The 14,288-nt window shown below is 33.7% G+C and overlaps 1 protein-coding gene and 2 pseudogenes across 4 annotated transcripts in view; 1 reads left to right on the top strand and 2 right to left on the bottom strand.

Annotated features, from left to right (window-relative positions):
- The window catches only part of CHM (CHM Rab escort protein), a 190,979-nt gene extending 176,958 nt beyond the window's left edge, over positions 1 to 14,021 (top strand). For all 4 annotated transcript variants that reach the window (XM_016129964.2, XM_016129961.2, XM_036226400.1 and 1 more), the window contains 3 exons: positions 55 to 153; positions 5,745 to 5,905; positions 10,705 to 14,021. In XM_016129964.2, coding sequence (XP_015985450.1) covers positions 55 to 153; positions 5,745 to 5,905; positions 10,705 to 10,893 — 449 coding nt within the window. In that variant the 3' untranslated portion in view covers positions 10,894 to 14,021. The remainder of the gene's footprint in view (positions 1 to 54; positions 154 to 5,744; positions 5,906 to 10,704) is intronic.
- LOC118607934 lies at positions 4,929 to 5,047 on the bottom strand (annotated as a pseudogene).
- LOC118608110 lies at positions 11,823 to 12,001 on the bottom strand (annotated as a pseudogene).
- Positions 14,022 to 14,288: the final 267 nt, after the last annotated feature.

Genomic DNA, 14,288 nt, shown 5'->3' with positions numbered 1-14,288 from the left:
GTTTATAGTGAAATTCATGATAAGCAGGAACTCAAAATATTTTTTTTTAAACAGATTTGGTTCATTTGACTTGCACATCTTCTGAAACAGCAAGAGAAGATTTAGAACCAGTTGTGCAGAAATTGTTTACTCCATATGCTGAGACGGAGATAGGTAAGAATAATAATTATTTCAATAATCATAAACAGCATTCATGATGGAAAGGTAATGTAACTACTTTACTCGTCTGATATCTCATGAAGGTTTCTGCAGCCTGAACTGAAATGTGAAGTATTCAGTAACAGTGCTTACATGTTTTATTAGGGTGATTGAGCACATGCTCTTCCTAAAACTGGGAAAATATTCACTGTATAGAGGTAAAGGAAAAATATGCAGCACACACACAACGTACATAATTAAGTGCAAAAATGTACATTTATATGTGTACATATACGCATAGACAAAAGACTGCAAAATACAGGAAATCTCTCAGTTTTTCCAGGATTGTGAACATTTTTTTTCTTTATAATTTTCTTTATTTTACAGGTGTTGTACAAAGAGCATGTATTCCTTTATCAGAAAAAGTTATCTTGATTTGCAAAAAAAAACACATTGGTTCAACTGAGAGAAGATTAAAATATTAATTTACAAATGTAGGAATCCTTCCTAATTGTCTTTTAATGCATAGCATGCTAGTGATCTGATAAATGTTTTGCTCTCAAATATATATGCTACTATGCTGCTTATTCATGGTGAAAAATTTTTTTTTACAGCCATGACTCACTCATTCTCATTCATTCTCTCTCTCTCTCTCTCTCTCTTTCTATATATATATATATGTATGTATATATGTATGCGTGTGTGTGTATATATATACACCACACACACACACATACATATATATATTAACCAATGTCACCCCAATAAATTTAATAAAAATGAATCAATAAAAGTACGTCAACCACAGCTTTTTAAACTTTTCTCCCACATCATAAGCTAGCTTTTGTAGTTGTGAATGGAGTAAATTGTAATGTATTTTGTGTGTAAGTGATCAAAAAATAGATTGGTATATCTTCTTCATTTCTGTGAAGTGATGTTGATTTTCATTATATGATTTGCATGTCCACTGGCATTATGGTCAGTTTCCTCATTGATTCATATATCTTCATTTTCATTGGATGTTATATTTGTTCAGAAAACCATTTATTTACACCTACCTGTTATTTCCTTTTAGTTCATCTCATAAATGTATTATTTGTTTTCTTAATGCAGAGATATTGCATAGAGAGGCATTTATATTTACATAAGAAAACAAAACTTCTCAGTTCTCTGGAGCTAACAGCAATATAATCAATTTATTTCCAAGCTGCCTAAATAAAAACCCAATCTAAAATTTTACTTTAGTTTGGAATTTAATTTGTTTCATATTTATACTTCCTTCACTGGAAAGTCTCATATAAAAGTTTTAATTATTGTTAAAAATTTGATTGCAAAGTTATGGTACATGATAAAATTCCTAAACCTAATGTAGAATCATAATTTTATCCTTGGCTCTAATTACCTTGTTTGCAAAAACTCTGAATTCCTTCTTTATTTCTGAAGTTGTTAATAATTTTTGTTGTTTCTTTCCATTGTGTGGTAATCATAAAGAATCCACTAAATTTGAATCTTGTATTATCGCTCTTCACTTTTGAAATGCATTTAATTTTTGTTTTTAAAAAGTTAAGTTAGGGAAATTACATATTCATTACTTAGCATCCTCTATGCGTTTTAGATTTTAAAACATCAATCTTAATGGTTAAAGTGATCCTGTTTTGAAATGATATATTATTTAAAATCTGAGTGGAATTCTTTAGTAAGAACTGTGTGCTCGAAGGGTCCTCAGGTGCACTGAGGCACTGAAAAGCTAGTTTTCACTGACACATGGGCCTTTTTATCATCAGGATGAGGTAATGGTCATATTTTAATTAAAATGTCAGAACAAATACTGTTGGAGTTATTGAAAATGAATCACCAGATAAAGTGAGCACTGGGCCATGGCAGGTCAAAGAGGCAAAGTCACCTGGAGAAGAGAGCTCAATTCATTTTCCTGCCTAAATGAGTAACAAGGAACTTTATGAGCAATATGAACTTTTAATACATTAAAGTACATTCTTCTCTGTAGCAGAAGCCCCTACTTTTACAGATTGATGGCTTTTTTTACTGTTTCGCTTATTTGGCATTGATATGAAACCTTATGCTTGAGAGCATTATAAATATGTTTTTTAAAACACGTGCCAAAGGAATAACATTATTTGAGCTTATTTTTTCTTCTTCTTTGAGTTCTACATTCTGTGTAGTGCTATGCTTCATAAGCCTTAGTGAAAGTCAGCCTATCCACCAGACAAGAAAGTTTATTATAAAAGATAATGTTCCTTTCTCAAATCCAGTACTTCTTTGCCATTGCAGCTGAGAAATTCCATTAGAGTTGTGAAGATATTTCCTCTGTTCTCTTTCTTGCTTTTTAACGTGTAAGGTATCAGCCAGAGCTTTTGACATATGCTGTGTCTTAAGAAGCAGTTTTACTGATACTTCCAAGAGCCTTACCTCCCAGGCTCCTTGAAGAACATCAAAGATCTCTAAACCCTTCCCTACGTCCTAGTTCAAAGAAATTTTAGATGAACCTGATTCTGCAAGTGAGAAAATTAGGTGATTGCTTACCATTCATATGTGCATTTTTTCATACTCCAGAACATCCTTCCAAGCACTGATTGAACAGTTATTTTTAGTCTCACTGGTAGAATTGTCCTCAGTAGTTTCTTGTTTTATCCAGGAACTTGAGATTTGTTTTATATAAATCGAAGCAAGAATTTCATTAGTACTTTGTCTACAATGTAGTATTATCACTGCATTATCTTCTTTTTTCCTTCCATTGTGCATGGCACGTAGAGTTACCTCATTCTGTTTTACTCATTTCCTATCAAAAAAGTAATACTTCCTAAAAACAGAAATTCCCTTTATAAGTGTTATTTTGAAGTCGGTGGCTGGTAAGGGTGTTAAGTAAATACTGGGCTGAGAAATCGAATGCCTTATCTTAATTCCTGTTTGTATTTGTTGTGTCCAGACTAGATCCAGATTGTGACAATCTCCTACTCTTAGCCTCATGCCACTCTGCTATGTTACTAAAACAGTTTACTCTCACCCTAAACATGGCATGCAACTATAGAACATTTATTTATTGCTTTGTTGTGTGCTACTGTTGATTTTCATCTGCCTACCTTCTTCCACACTTACTCCAGTTTAATTTGCCCAAAATCCTATTCTAAATTACCTGCTGTTTAGTCCTTTACACTATTTAATTGAATAAAATGAGCTATTACAGAAAAGCAATTCTACTTTTGGCCAGTTGACATATTCCTAGCCAAACCTCAGCAACTTTATTTATTTATTTTTTTTGACAATTGTGTACTTCACAACTGCATGTTATTTTTCCAGCTATCTCTCTGCTGTTCAGCTGACCTCAAAGAAAGATGAAGCAATTATATGTCCTTTGAGGGTTAAGGTCAAAGCCTGATAACTCCCTTGTATCAGAAGCATTTATCTTCAGCTTATGTCAACTTTTCATATTCCTCATGGTTCCTTTTCAAAGCTTCAGCCTCTGAAATTTCTTTCTTATAACCTATTGGATTATTCATTTTCCCCAATTTTTATTTAGTGAAAGCCCTCCTCTGAGCTGGAAATTTCATGAAATACAAGATAAGCTCTCTTAGAGTATGCTCAGAAACAACTAGGCAATATTAAAGGACTTCCAGACCTTAGCCCACTTTTCTTCATTGCTCCTGGAGTCTGATGTCAGAACTCATAGACAGTATGTTTAATTAACTTCCTATAGAATTTAGTGAAACTAAACCCACCAGTAAATTTACTAAGAGCCATATAGTTTTAGCTGTGAAATACGAGTTTCCCTTATATTTCTTCATTTCGTCAATAAATAGGTTTCACCACTTATGTGTTTACATGAAGTTGGTGATACCTTACACTCATAAATCTTTGTGTTTAGAAAGTGGCATCACTTATTCCATTCAGAGTTTCTTTATCCTATCACAATAATAATTATGGATTATTCAGGATGAACTAGAAAAATAACATATTTGGTATTCTTGTAATTTTAAATTAAATACAATAAAATCCTATTCATCCTAAATTGGTGAATGGAACAATCCTGTTAATGGAATATTACAATTATCTGAGAATTTCTCTACATCGATTACTAATTTAACAATAAGAGTTAATTGAGTAGAAAATTATACCTTTAGCATTTTTTTTTGATTCATAATGTACCTCATGGACTTGAAGGGTATGAAGGATAATTTTCACACATCTATTATTATCATTATATAGAATTTGAAGTTCAGATACAAGCTAAAGAAAACACTGTAGTCAATAAATATTTTAACAGCAGTATTTTCTGTTTTTAACCAAAGAAAATTTAATTTGTAACATTTATAAGGAAGACAGAAAAATAATTATTAAGATAGCAAGGAATAGGCTTTAGGTATTGAGGTTAATAAAGCTGGGCCTTTAATAAGAACATCATACTGTGATTATACCTGAAAACAAGATTAAAATCAATTTAGAAATTATTTGTTGAGCATCCATTGTGCGCTAGGCCCAGTAAGAGGGAACATTAAAAAGCAGAAGAATAAGAAGTAAATCTACTTCATCTGTGCATCTCCAGCTCCTAGGCCAATCTCTAACACACATATAATGCTTGCTGTTAAATGAGAGCATGTGTGCTAAAACAACCTGCTGTTTCCAACCTTTTTGTTATTCGTTTATTGGTTCCCATTACTTTTGTAATACTGTACGACAAAGCATTTGTGAGTTAGGATATCAAAGTTCTAATCCTATGTATACTATTTTTATTTATATATTTGTTTATTCATTCATTCGTTCACTCATTCATTTTACACCTATAGTACCTGATCTTCCTAGGTGGTCTCCCATCCAGGTACTAACCAAGCCCAACCCTGCTTAGCTTCTGAGATCAGACAGGATCAGATGTGTTCAGGGTGGCATGGCCATAGACCTGTGTATACTATTTTTAATAACAGCTTTATTGAGATTTAATTCATGTGTACCATACAATTCACCCATTTAAAGTGTAAAATTCAGTGTTTTAATATGACATAATTGTCCCAACATCATCACAGTCAATTTACAAATATTGCTGTCACCCCTAAAAGAAACCCCATACCCATTAGCAGTTATCCCCCACTTACCTCCATTCCCCTCCCCCCATCCTAGGTAACCACTAATCTATATTCTGTCTCTATAGATTTGTCTATTCTGGACATCTCATAATCCTGTATATACTGTTGGCTTCCTATATAATTTTTTTTAAGTTGGTTTGTCCATGTGAAACAAAATCAATTAATGTTTTCTTCAGAGGTATAATTTAGGGATCAGTATGATCATAAGCTCTTTGATACTGGTGAGGAGAAATAATAGAAATCCAAGGGAACACAGCTGGAGTTAAATCTAAGTAACTTACTAATCATGAAAATAATTTTTAAAGTCTCACTTGTTAAGTTGAAGAGCCATTGCTTGAAGTATCATGCACATGTATTAATTAGAGTATGTGGACACAGATTTACTATTGTTTACTTACAAAACTCTGATTTACTACAATGTAGTTATGGCTTTGTTAGTAATTGGCTATATATTGTAGTAATTGACAGGCATATTGTGCTTTAGATGTAAGTAAAATTTATGTCTACATTTAGAAAATGAAGAAGTTGAAAAGCCAAGACTACTATGGGCTCTTTACTTCAATATGAGAGATTCTTCACATGTCAGCAGGAACTCTTATAATGATTTACCGTCCAACGTTTATGTCTGCTCTGGCCCAGACTGTGGTTTAGGAAATGATAATGCAGTCAAACAGGTAAGGTTGTTGATATTTCTCAGTCTTTTGTTAAGAAGTTGGTGTGGTAGGGAAGGTGAACTGTTTTTTTCCTCTGGGAGATGGGAAAAGGGACTAGAAAAGCATCTGTCTCATTTAATTTAATCTGCAATTTGCCCCTAAACTGTTTTCTATGAATAAGAAAGCTACCTGAAATATATTTTAAATATAATATCAGATATTTTCATGTTCTTAAATATAATGATGAACTACAGGAGATCGTTTATGAGTTCCATTGTGGGAACAAGGGTGGAAAATGCTAGAAATACATATTCAGGAAAATGAATTTATAATGCCAGTATTCTGAAGAAATATTGTTTCTAACCAGTATTATTTTGAAATACAGGAACTGTTTTTCTCTGTTAACCTGTGTCATTTCAAAAGGAGTGTAACTAGTAAGGCATACAAAATATAATTTTAAAATGGTCTTAAATAGTTTTCTTATTTTGGACAAGGACACGCAACTTACAATTTTTCACAATTAACATGATTCCTTTAATGTTTCGACATGAGCCAGCATTCCAAGAGCTACAATTATAGCTGCTGGAAGCATATTAAATCGAGGTGCGATTTTGTGGCAGTGCTCCTAAGCAGGGCTATAAAGAGGTATAGGACAGGCTGGCACAAGTTCCCAAAAGTGAACTATGATTCCATTAAGCTGAAGATTCATATGCATATATAAATACACTTCTCTGCACTTGACAGAAAAAGCAGAAAATAATAAATCTAAACTTTTCATAGAGTTGGTACATCTGTCAATTGAATCAATAAAGAGATCATTTCGCATTGTTCTAAGACCACAGAAAGAAGATTCATTCCCACTAATGACAGGAATCTTACAGAAACAAATGGCTTCACTGAGCCTTTAATTTTTAGTCATAGTGGCAAGGGTATGACCCATACATTTACAGTTTTTTACCAGATTCTTTATTTCTCATCTTCAGAGTTTAATGGTGATCTTGGATAACCATATTTAGCCAATGATAACACAAGCAAGAAGTCACATCTTTGCTCCATCATAAATTCTATTAGCTTAATAAGTACCAGAGGTGGTTCAAGATCTACATTTATGGATTAAAATGACCAAATCATTTTTTGCTTTGATGATCTAATTTTTTCCAATCAAATTGCCAGCAAGTTTTCAGCCGAATGCTTAGGTCATTTTTATTCATGAACGAACTTTAATGTTTTCTAACCAAAATGAAAGGTCTTTTAAGTAAGGGCTTATTATACAAGTGCTAATGTGATCTAAACTGCAAGCTAGAAGGTTATAATTAAAGTAATTTGCTTCCCAAGAAGATAGTTTTCAGGAGTACAGTGTTATCACAGTATAAAACAATCATAATGCTAGTTTTGGTACTAATTATTACATGCTGTTAAATATAAGTAGTTTTAAATTTGTTATATAGCTTTTATACGCATTTTATTTTATTATTAGTTTCAAGTATACAGTACATTGGTTAGACATTTATATAGTTTATGAAACCATCCCTCCGATTACTCTATCATGCATCTGGCTCCACACATAACCATTGCATTACTGATGACCGCATTCTCTATGCCATGCTCCCCATCCCCGTGACCATCTCTAAACTACTAATTTGTACTTCTTTAACCCTTCTCTCCATTCTCCCAACCTCTCAACCCTCCTCCCCTCTGACAGTGACCATATTGTCCTCTATTTGTGAGTCTTTTTTTATTTTTTTTAATTAATTAATTTTTATGGTGACATTGGTTAACAAAATTCGATAAGTTTCAGCTGTACATTTTAACAGTAAGGCATATATATTTACATTGCGTGTTCACCTCTCATAGTTACATTTCTTTCTATCACCACATATTTGACCCCTTTTACCCCATCTACCTATCTACCTTCAGGCAACCACTTGTCTGTTGTCCATGTATCTCTGTTTGTTTGTCCTGTTCATTCATTGCTTTTAGGGTTATGTCCCACATATAAGTGATACCATGTGATTTTCAACTGGTTTTGATTTTTTTGCTTCTTAGAATCCTCACGTAAGTGAAATCATATAGTATTTATCTTTCTCTGTCTTGACTTATTTTGCTCAGCTTAATACCCATTAGGTCCATCCATGTCACTGCAAATAGTAGGATTTCATTTTTTTTTTTGACTGAGTAATATTCCATTGTATATATGAACCATAACTTCTTTATCCAATTGATTATTGATAGGCTTTTAACTTCACATCAGTTTGCAGAAAAAAATATTATAGTGCCTACTTTAAAGGGAATCAATAATAGTATTTACAAATGGCTAGTTTATTCAGATAAAATTTTGTACTTCCAGTACACCATCCTGTGTTCATCTCATTCATTAATTGATGACTTCTTAATTAATTGTCTAAAAAGGCTCCCAGAATGTCACTGCCATGGGGGCAAGAGTAGTTAAATAGTGTTGTACTCTTTGTTTTATACTTCAGGTATACAATAAGTTAAATTGGTTGATGTGGAGGCTGGGCTGGCAACCTAACCGCCACCTAGGCAATTGTTTTTATGGATAGATCAGTAACTCACGATTTTTGGCACATAATCTGTGAGTTGAAGACCAGCTATATAGGTCATATGAACTATCAAATTGCTCACATATTGCAGTATCATTCACTCACTCATGCCATTGAGGGAGAGGGCAATTTTAAGTGTCATATTTTTGGAGCTCTCATTTATTGAGCATCTTCTGTGTGCCAGACACTATCCTAAGCATCTCATCTATATTATATTATTTTGTCCTACAACAACCCTATGAGGTAATTATCCACGGCATCACCATTTTACAGATGAGGGAAAATACAAATAACCAGATATTCGTGAAGCAAAAAGTCTGAGAGGTGGAGATAGGATGAAATAGAAGATAAGACCAGAGAAGGTAGGCCTGAAGGGTTTTGTATGACGTAGTAGGGATCTTAGATATTTATCCTATTGGAAATGGGGCATCTTTGAAGAGTTTTAAGCCAGAAAGTGACATAAACAGAATTTTGTTTTCCGTAGAGCCCTCTGAGGACAGCATGGAGATGGATTACATGAAAGGACCCTAGAAGTCAGTCCAGTTCCGAGATGTTGCTATTGTCTAGGGGAAAGGTGGTGCATTCCTGGGCTATGTCTGTAGGAAAGGAAAAGGTAGAGTCAAGAACTAGGAGATAAAATTGACAAGATTTGATGATTGATTGCATACAGAATGAAAGGGAGGGAGAACTTCAACACACAAAGATAAAACACCAAATTCCATTAGGAGGACTGAAATGTGAGGTAGAGACTCTTTCTGACCTCACTCCTCCTGATTCTAGGAACTAAGGTATCTTTAGTGAAAGTGTGTGGTGAGTTCCTGGGGTGGAAAGGAAAGCAAAGCATCTCAAATATTTAATTTTAAAATATCCACAGTAAAATGGTATATACAAAAATATATCCTTAAACTCTACTCAAAAGGAAAAGAAGCCATCTTTTTGTTCCTTCTTTTAACTTCACATGAAAGCTCAAAAGTTTCTGTTTACTAACCCTCCACCTACTGCCAAAGAATATGATGTTTTAATCACCTGATACAGGAGTAAATAGCCAGGTGGTAAAGAATTTAGATTTTGCAGTCCATATGCTCTCCATTGCAACTACTCAACTCTGCCATTGCAGTGCAGAAGCAGCCGTAGACAATAGAGAAATGAATGAGCGTAGCCATGTTCCAATAAAATGTTACAAAATCAGGCACCAGGGTGGATTTGGCCTGTAGGCCATAGTTGTCAACTCCTGGCTTAATGGATGACCTTGTGTGTACCTCAGGAAGGAGGGTTGAAGGGGTACAGAAAGACATTGTAACCTTTAAAACAGCATATATCTTAAAACCCCTCAATGAATTTCTTTTACCAATAGGATAGAGTGCAATCTCCCTAGCATGGCAAGGACCCTTATCTAATAATGAGCTGTATTCATCTAAATCAAAGTAGGAATATGTTTGGAATCATGATGCTGCTTGCCACATTTACTTTCTGTGTGTGTGTGTGTGTGTGTGTGTGTGTGTGTGTGTTGTGTGTGTGCGCGCGCACGTGTATTTGTTGCTGTTGTTAATTATGACACATTTACTTTCTTATTCTCTTACCCTGTCAGACTAAGCTCAGCTTAAATCTTTACATTTTAACTTATTAATAACAACGATAACAGCTATCATATAGAGGCTTAGTCTCAGCCATTTTGTAGACAAGGAAAGCAAGGCTCAGAAGTTGAGTAAGCATTTTCCACATCACATTGCCGCTAAGTTGGCAGAGCCAGGATTTGTACATGATCTTAACACCGTGCTATATTCCTTAAGCCCAGGGGTAGAAAAATCATGCCAATAAAGCAATCAGTTGAGCAAACAATGAAATATTTTCTTGATTTGAACAACTTGTTAAAATTGTTACATGCTAAATTAGACTCTGGATATCACAAATAGGCTCTACTGGGAAATTATATAAATAATATTAAGGGAAATTGTATTTTTGACTGACATGTAGCATGAATGTCCTTAAATTCTCAACTATTTGAACACTTGATAAAGAATCCGGTCAAGTACTGATACACTTAAATGGAGCTGAATTCATTATATAGATTTAGGGAGAAAAGTCACGGAATTCTGAAAGCAGATTTTTAAAAGGTATATTTAGATGTATATTGGGTGACATTCTATAACTTAAAGAAAATTTTAAGGGTAATACTTACTTTTTTAAAATAGTGTCAGGAAGGCACATACACTTTAAGCTGATGTCCCAAAACTGTTGTGTCGTTTCTTCCCTGGCCAGGCTGAGACAGTTTTCCAGCAAATCTGCCCAAATGAAGACTTCTGTGCACCTCCACCAAATCCTGAAGACATTATCCTGGATGGAGACAGTTTACAACCAGGAGCTTCAGAATCCAGTGCCATGTCAGAGGCCAACTCAGAGACTCTCGAGGAAAGTGCAAACCTGCAAAATTCAGAGACCTCTGAATAACGGATATACACCAAACTGGATATCCCACTTTGGAAATTCCTCCTGGTTGTAGAGTCTTATTGATGGGAGAACTGTTTAAAAAATGTTAGAAAGCAGCAGCTAGTCGACATACAGAATTACCGGAAGAAACATTATAGAAATGTAAAAGGGATTTTCCTTAAAGAGGACATTACAAGAACATAACATACTTGTAAAGCACATTGACATGCCTGCTTTAAGATTTCAAACCTGTGGAGTTAGCAGATAAAAATTATAAACGAATCGATTCCCAGGAATATAGCTTTGAAGATGAAAATGATTCTATGCATTGTTAATAATTTCATGCTTTTACAACAGCTTTTGCTTGCCACTTTGGATCTTTGTTTGAAAGCCACATATTCAGAATCACCTCATTTATTTCCTTTGATTATTTGAATTATATTTTTTTTCTTTAAAGACATCATGACACAAATGATAAAAGCATATATAAATGTAGTTGAGAAAAAACAAAAGGATCATGATCTGGCTAAAGTCTATGTTTGCAATAGAGGTTTGTATTGTTTTCTATCTTGAGGAGTATTAAAATACTATTATTAAAGTAGAAGTTTTTATCAAATAATGAGTCCATCACTCAGTGTTTTTTAATGTTAGTAGTGATATTTATAAGTGTATCATTTATATACTAGGAAAACTCAGTATAGAAATAGAAGGAAAGATTTGGATAGGTATTTGGATAAGTGATATTTGGAAATTCTGTCTAGTCAAGTAATTGAAGCACTAGCCTAATTGTCTGTGGACCTAATTTAGTCCTAGCTGTGCTAATTGTTTAATTTCTGGACCTCAGTTTCTCCATATGTAAGGTAGAAATAATTATATGAGAATGATTTTGAAGATAAATGCAGTGCCATCTTTAAAATGGGTTTTCTGGAAGAAAAGTTGTTTCAGAATTTTCCCATTGACTTAAAGGTGACTATCAAAAATCTCATGCAGCAAATAATTGTTTGCTATCAACTTTCCCAATACAATAGGTCACAGTGTTTTTATTGCATTAAGCTTTTAAGTTTTCAATTAGCAATAATCATGCCTCGGATAAACCTCATTGGCTACCATACTGCCACTGCGCAAAGCTACATTAAGCTTTTAAAATAAAACTGTTTCCTATATTAGTATTTTATAGTCTTATAGGCTAGTAAACATAGTAATGTGTGGAACTTTGAGTTTGAATCTTAATAAGGAAAACACTGTAAATTCTTCATATTTCTTTTCTGATAGGACACCTGAAACCACAAAGGATATGTAATAGAATATGACAATTGGTAAACCCTTGTATTCACTTAACAAAATGTTAGGGCTGTACATAGGCAACAAATATAGTTGCAGTGAGAGTGATTATATTAAATTTTTTCCAAATTCCAAGCTCTGATGGTTTACTTTCTTTGAGTAATAGTTTGGATTTAACATCTTATTTTGATATATAAATACATAAAAAGTTTCTTGTGCAGTCGGGCCTATATTGCCAACCAGAGAGCGATAGCTACAATAGAAAACACATAGTTCTTAACACACTTCAGCTGCAGTGGGGCTCCGACCTATTCAGATTTCAGGGAAGATCTAACTCTCGGGTCACAGACTCATGGGAAATGGAAAGAACCAAGGAATGTATCTCTTGCCTCACCTTTCCAACCTCCTGCAGATATAGCTGTATCCAGGCGCAAGGCAAACTTTCCCAACTTCTCAGGCTACTCCTAACCCCTCTGCCCATTGTGCAGCCCCTCCCCTATCACTTTAGTTCCTGCTTTCCCTCTCTTCCCCTTTTATAATACTATACAAATCAGGGACGGTAGAATCACATTACAACCTACTTTGTTGTATAGATTCAGATCTTAAGTCAAAACGTGTTTCCTGAATTCCAACTATAGCATGCACTAAATGCACAATACACACCTATAAGCACTGGACATTAGTCCTGCCCCTCAATACCAGCAATAAAAAGGTTCCACTATATGAGAGTATTAAGTCAATACAATTGCAGTAAGTTGCACCAATTAAGATACTGTACTTTTGTTACAGTCTTAGAGTTAAGGCCTCTTGAAAGCAGCATGCGCACTTATGTAAACAGCCAATCAGGGTAGGCCCAGAATAACTAGAAAAATGCTGATAGCTTTATTATAGCTATCTATATGTAGAACAATGAAGGAGATATCCTGTGATCACATTGCCAAGCCCATGTTGTACCCTGTTTCATCTATTGACCAACATTCAACATCAGAATCTCTCCAGGCTATTTGTTAAATGCTGTTGAAATATTTAAAAGCTTCTGAATATTAGTGATGATTAAGATATTATACAACTGTTAGAGAACTTTAGATATTTCCCCTTGCCCCAACATGTAATAGAAATTGTTCTAAGAGCTTTCTTTTCAGCTGTTTTAATTACTGTGAATAAATATTTGTTCACATAGTTTTTAGTCAGAAAAAGAAAAACCTTTTGGTTTTGTTGTAAAACATAGACCTAAAGTCATATGAATAAAATCAATATGTTGTACATGATGCAGAAATTTCAGTAGTTAATTTAAAATTTCGAAAATGCTATTATCAAAGAATTTTGTTTCATATGTTTAAAAAGTTCAGTTATGCATGGTCATTGAGCACAAATGATAATACCATTCAGTTTAGTAGTCAATATGAAAGCCAATTACTAACCTTATGTTGCTAATGTATTTTTGTCTAGTTGGTATGCCTGCCCAGAAAAAAAGCTATATATATTATAAACATATATTTTTCTATACAAGAAAAAGTTAACAATTTTCCTCATTTTCTGTGATATTTAGTTGCCCGTAGTAAAATGGCCATGGTGATAGTTAACTTCTAGAATGGTAGTTTCTGAGATTGGCAGCCCTTTGTCTAGTCCTAAAGACCTCAAAAAAATTTGGTGAAATTGAATGTCTAAATAGTGGTAATCCTTTAAAGCAGGAATTAAACAATTTCTTTAACATATAAAGTTATTTACTGCTATAGGTATTGAATAATTTATCTCTCAGTTAATTTTCTTATATGCATTTCAAAAAGCATGAATATATGATTATTCATACTTTGCACACTGTAACAGTAAGTTTTCAGAGGAAATAAAAGTGTTTTAAATGCCTTTTAGCCGTGGTATCCTATTTTTTAATATTAAAGTTTTATATATCTGTGAAGAAATTAAAGATTGTCATAGAACTGATGTATTGATAACAGTCTATTATATAACAGTTGATAACAGTTTATTATATAAACAGTTGTACAGCTATATACTTGGTTTTGTTTCTAGGCATTTTTCAGCTGTCAGGTTTGTGAAAAAGGTAATCAAATGATACATGGGTATGATTTACTTAGCAAACTGTTCTAGATGCCAGCATCAGGATTTATTCTGTTTGA

The sequence above is a fragment of the Rousettus aegyptiacus genome, unplaced genomic scaffold (genome assembly GCF_014176215.1).
Source record: "Rousettus aegyptiacus isolate mRouAeg1 unplaced genomic scaffold, mRouAeg1.p scaffold_m13_p_9, whole genome shotgun sequence".
NCBI classification, from domain to species: Eukaryota; Metazoa; Chordata; class Mammalia; order Chiroptera; family Pteropodidae; genus Rousettus; species Rousettus aegyptiacus.
The sequence above is the reverse complement of the archived record's forward strand: the minus strand, read 5'-3'. Positions and strand labels throughout refer to the sequence as shown.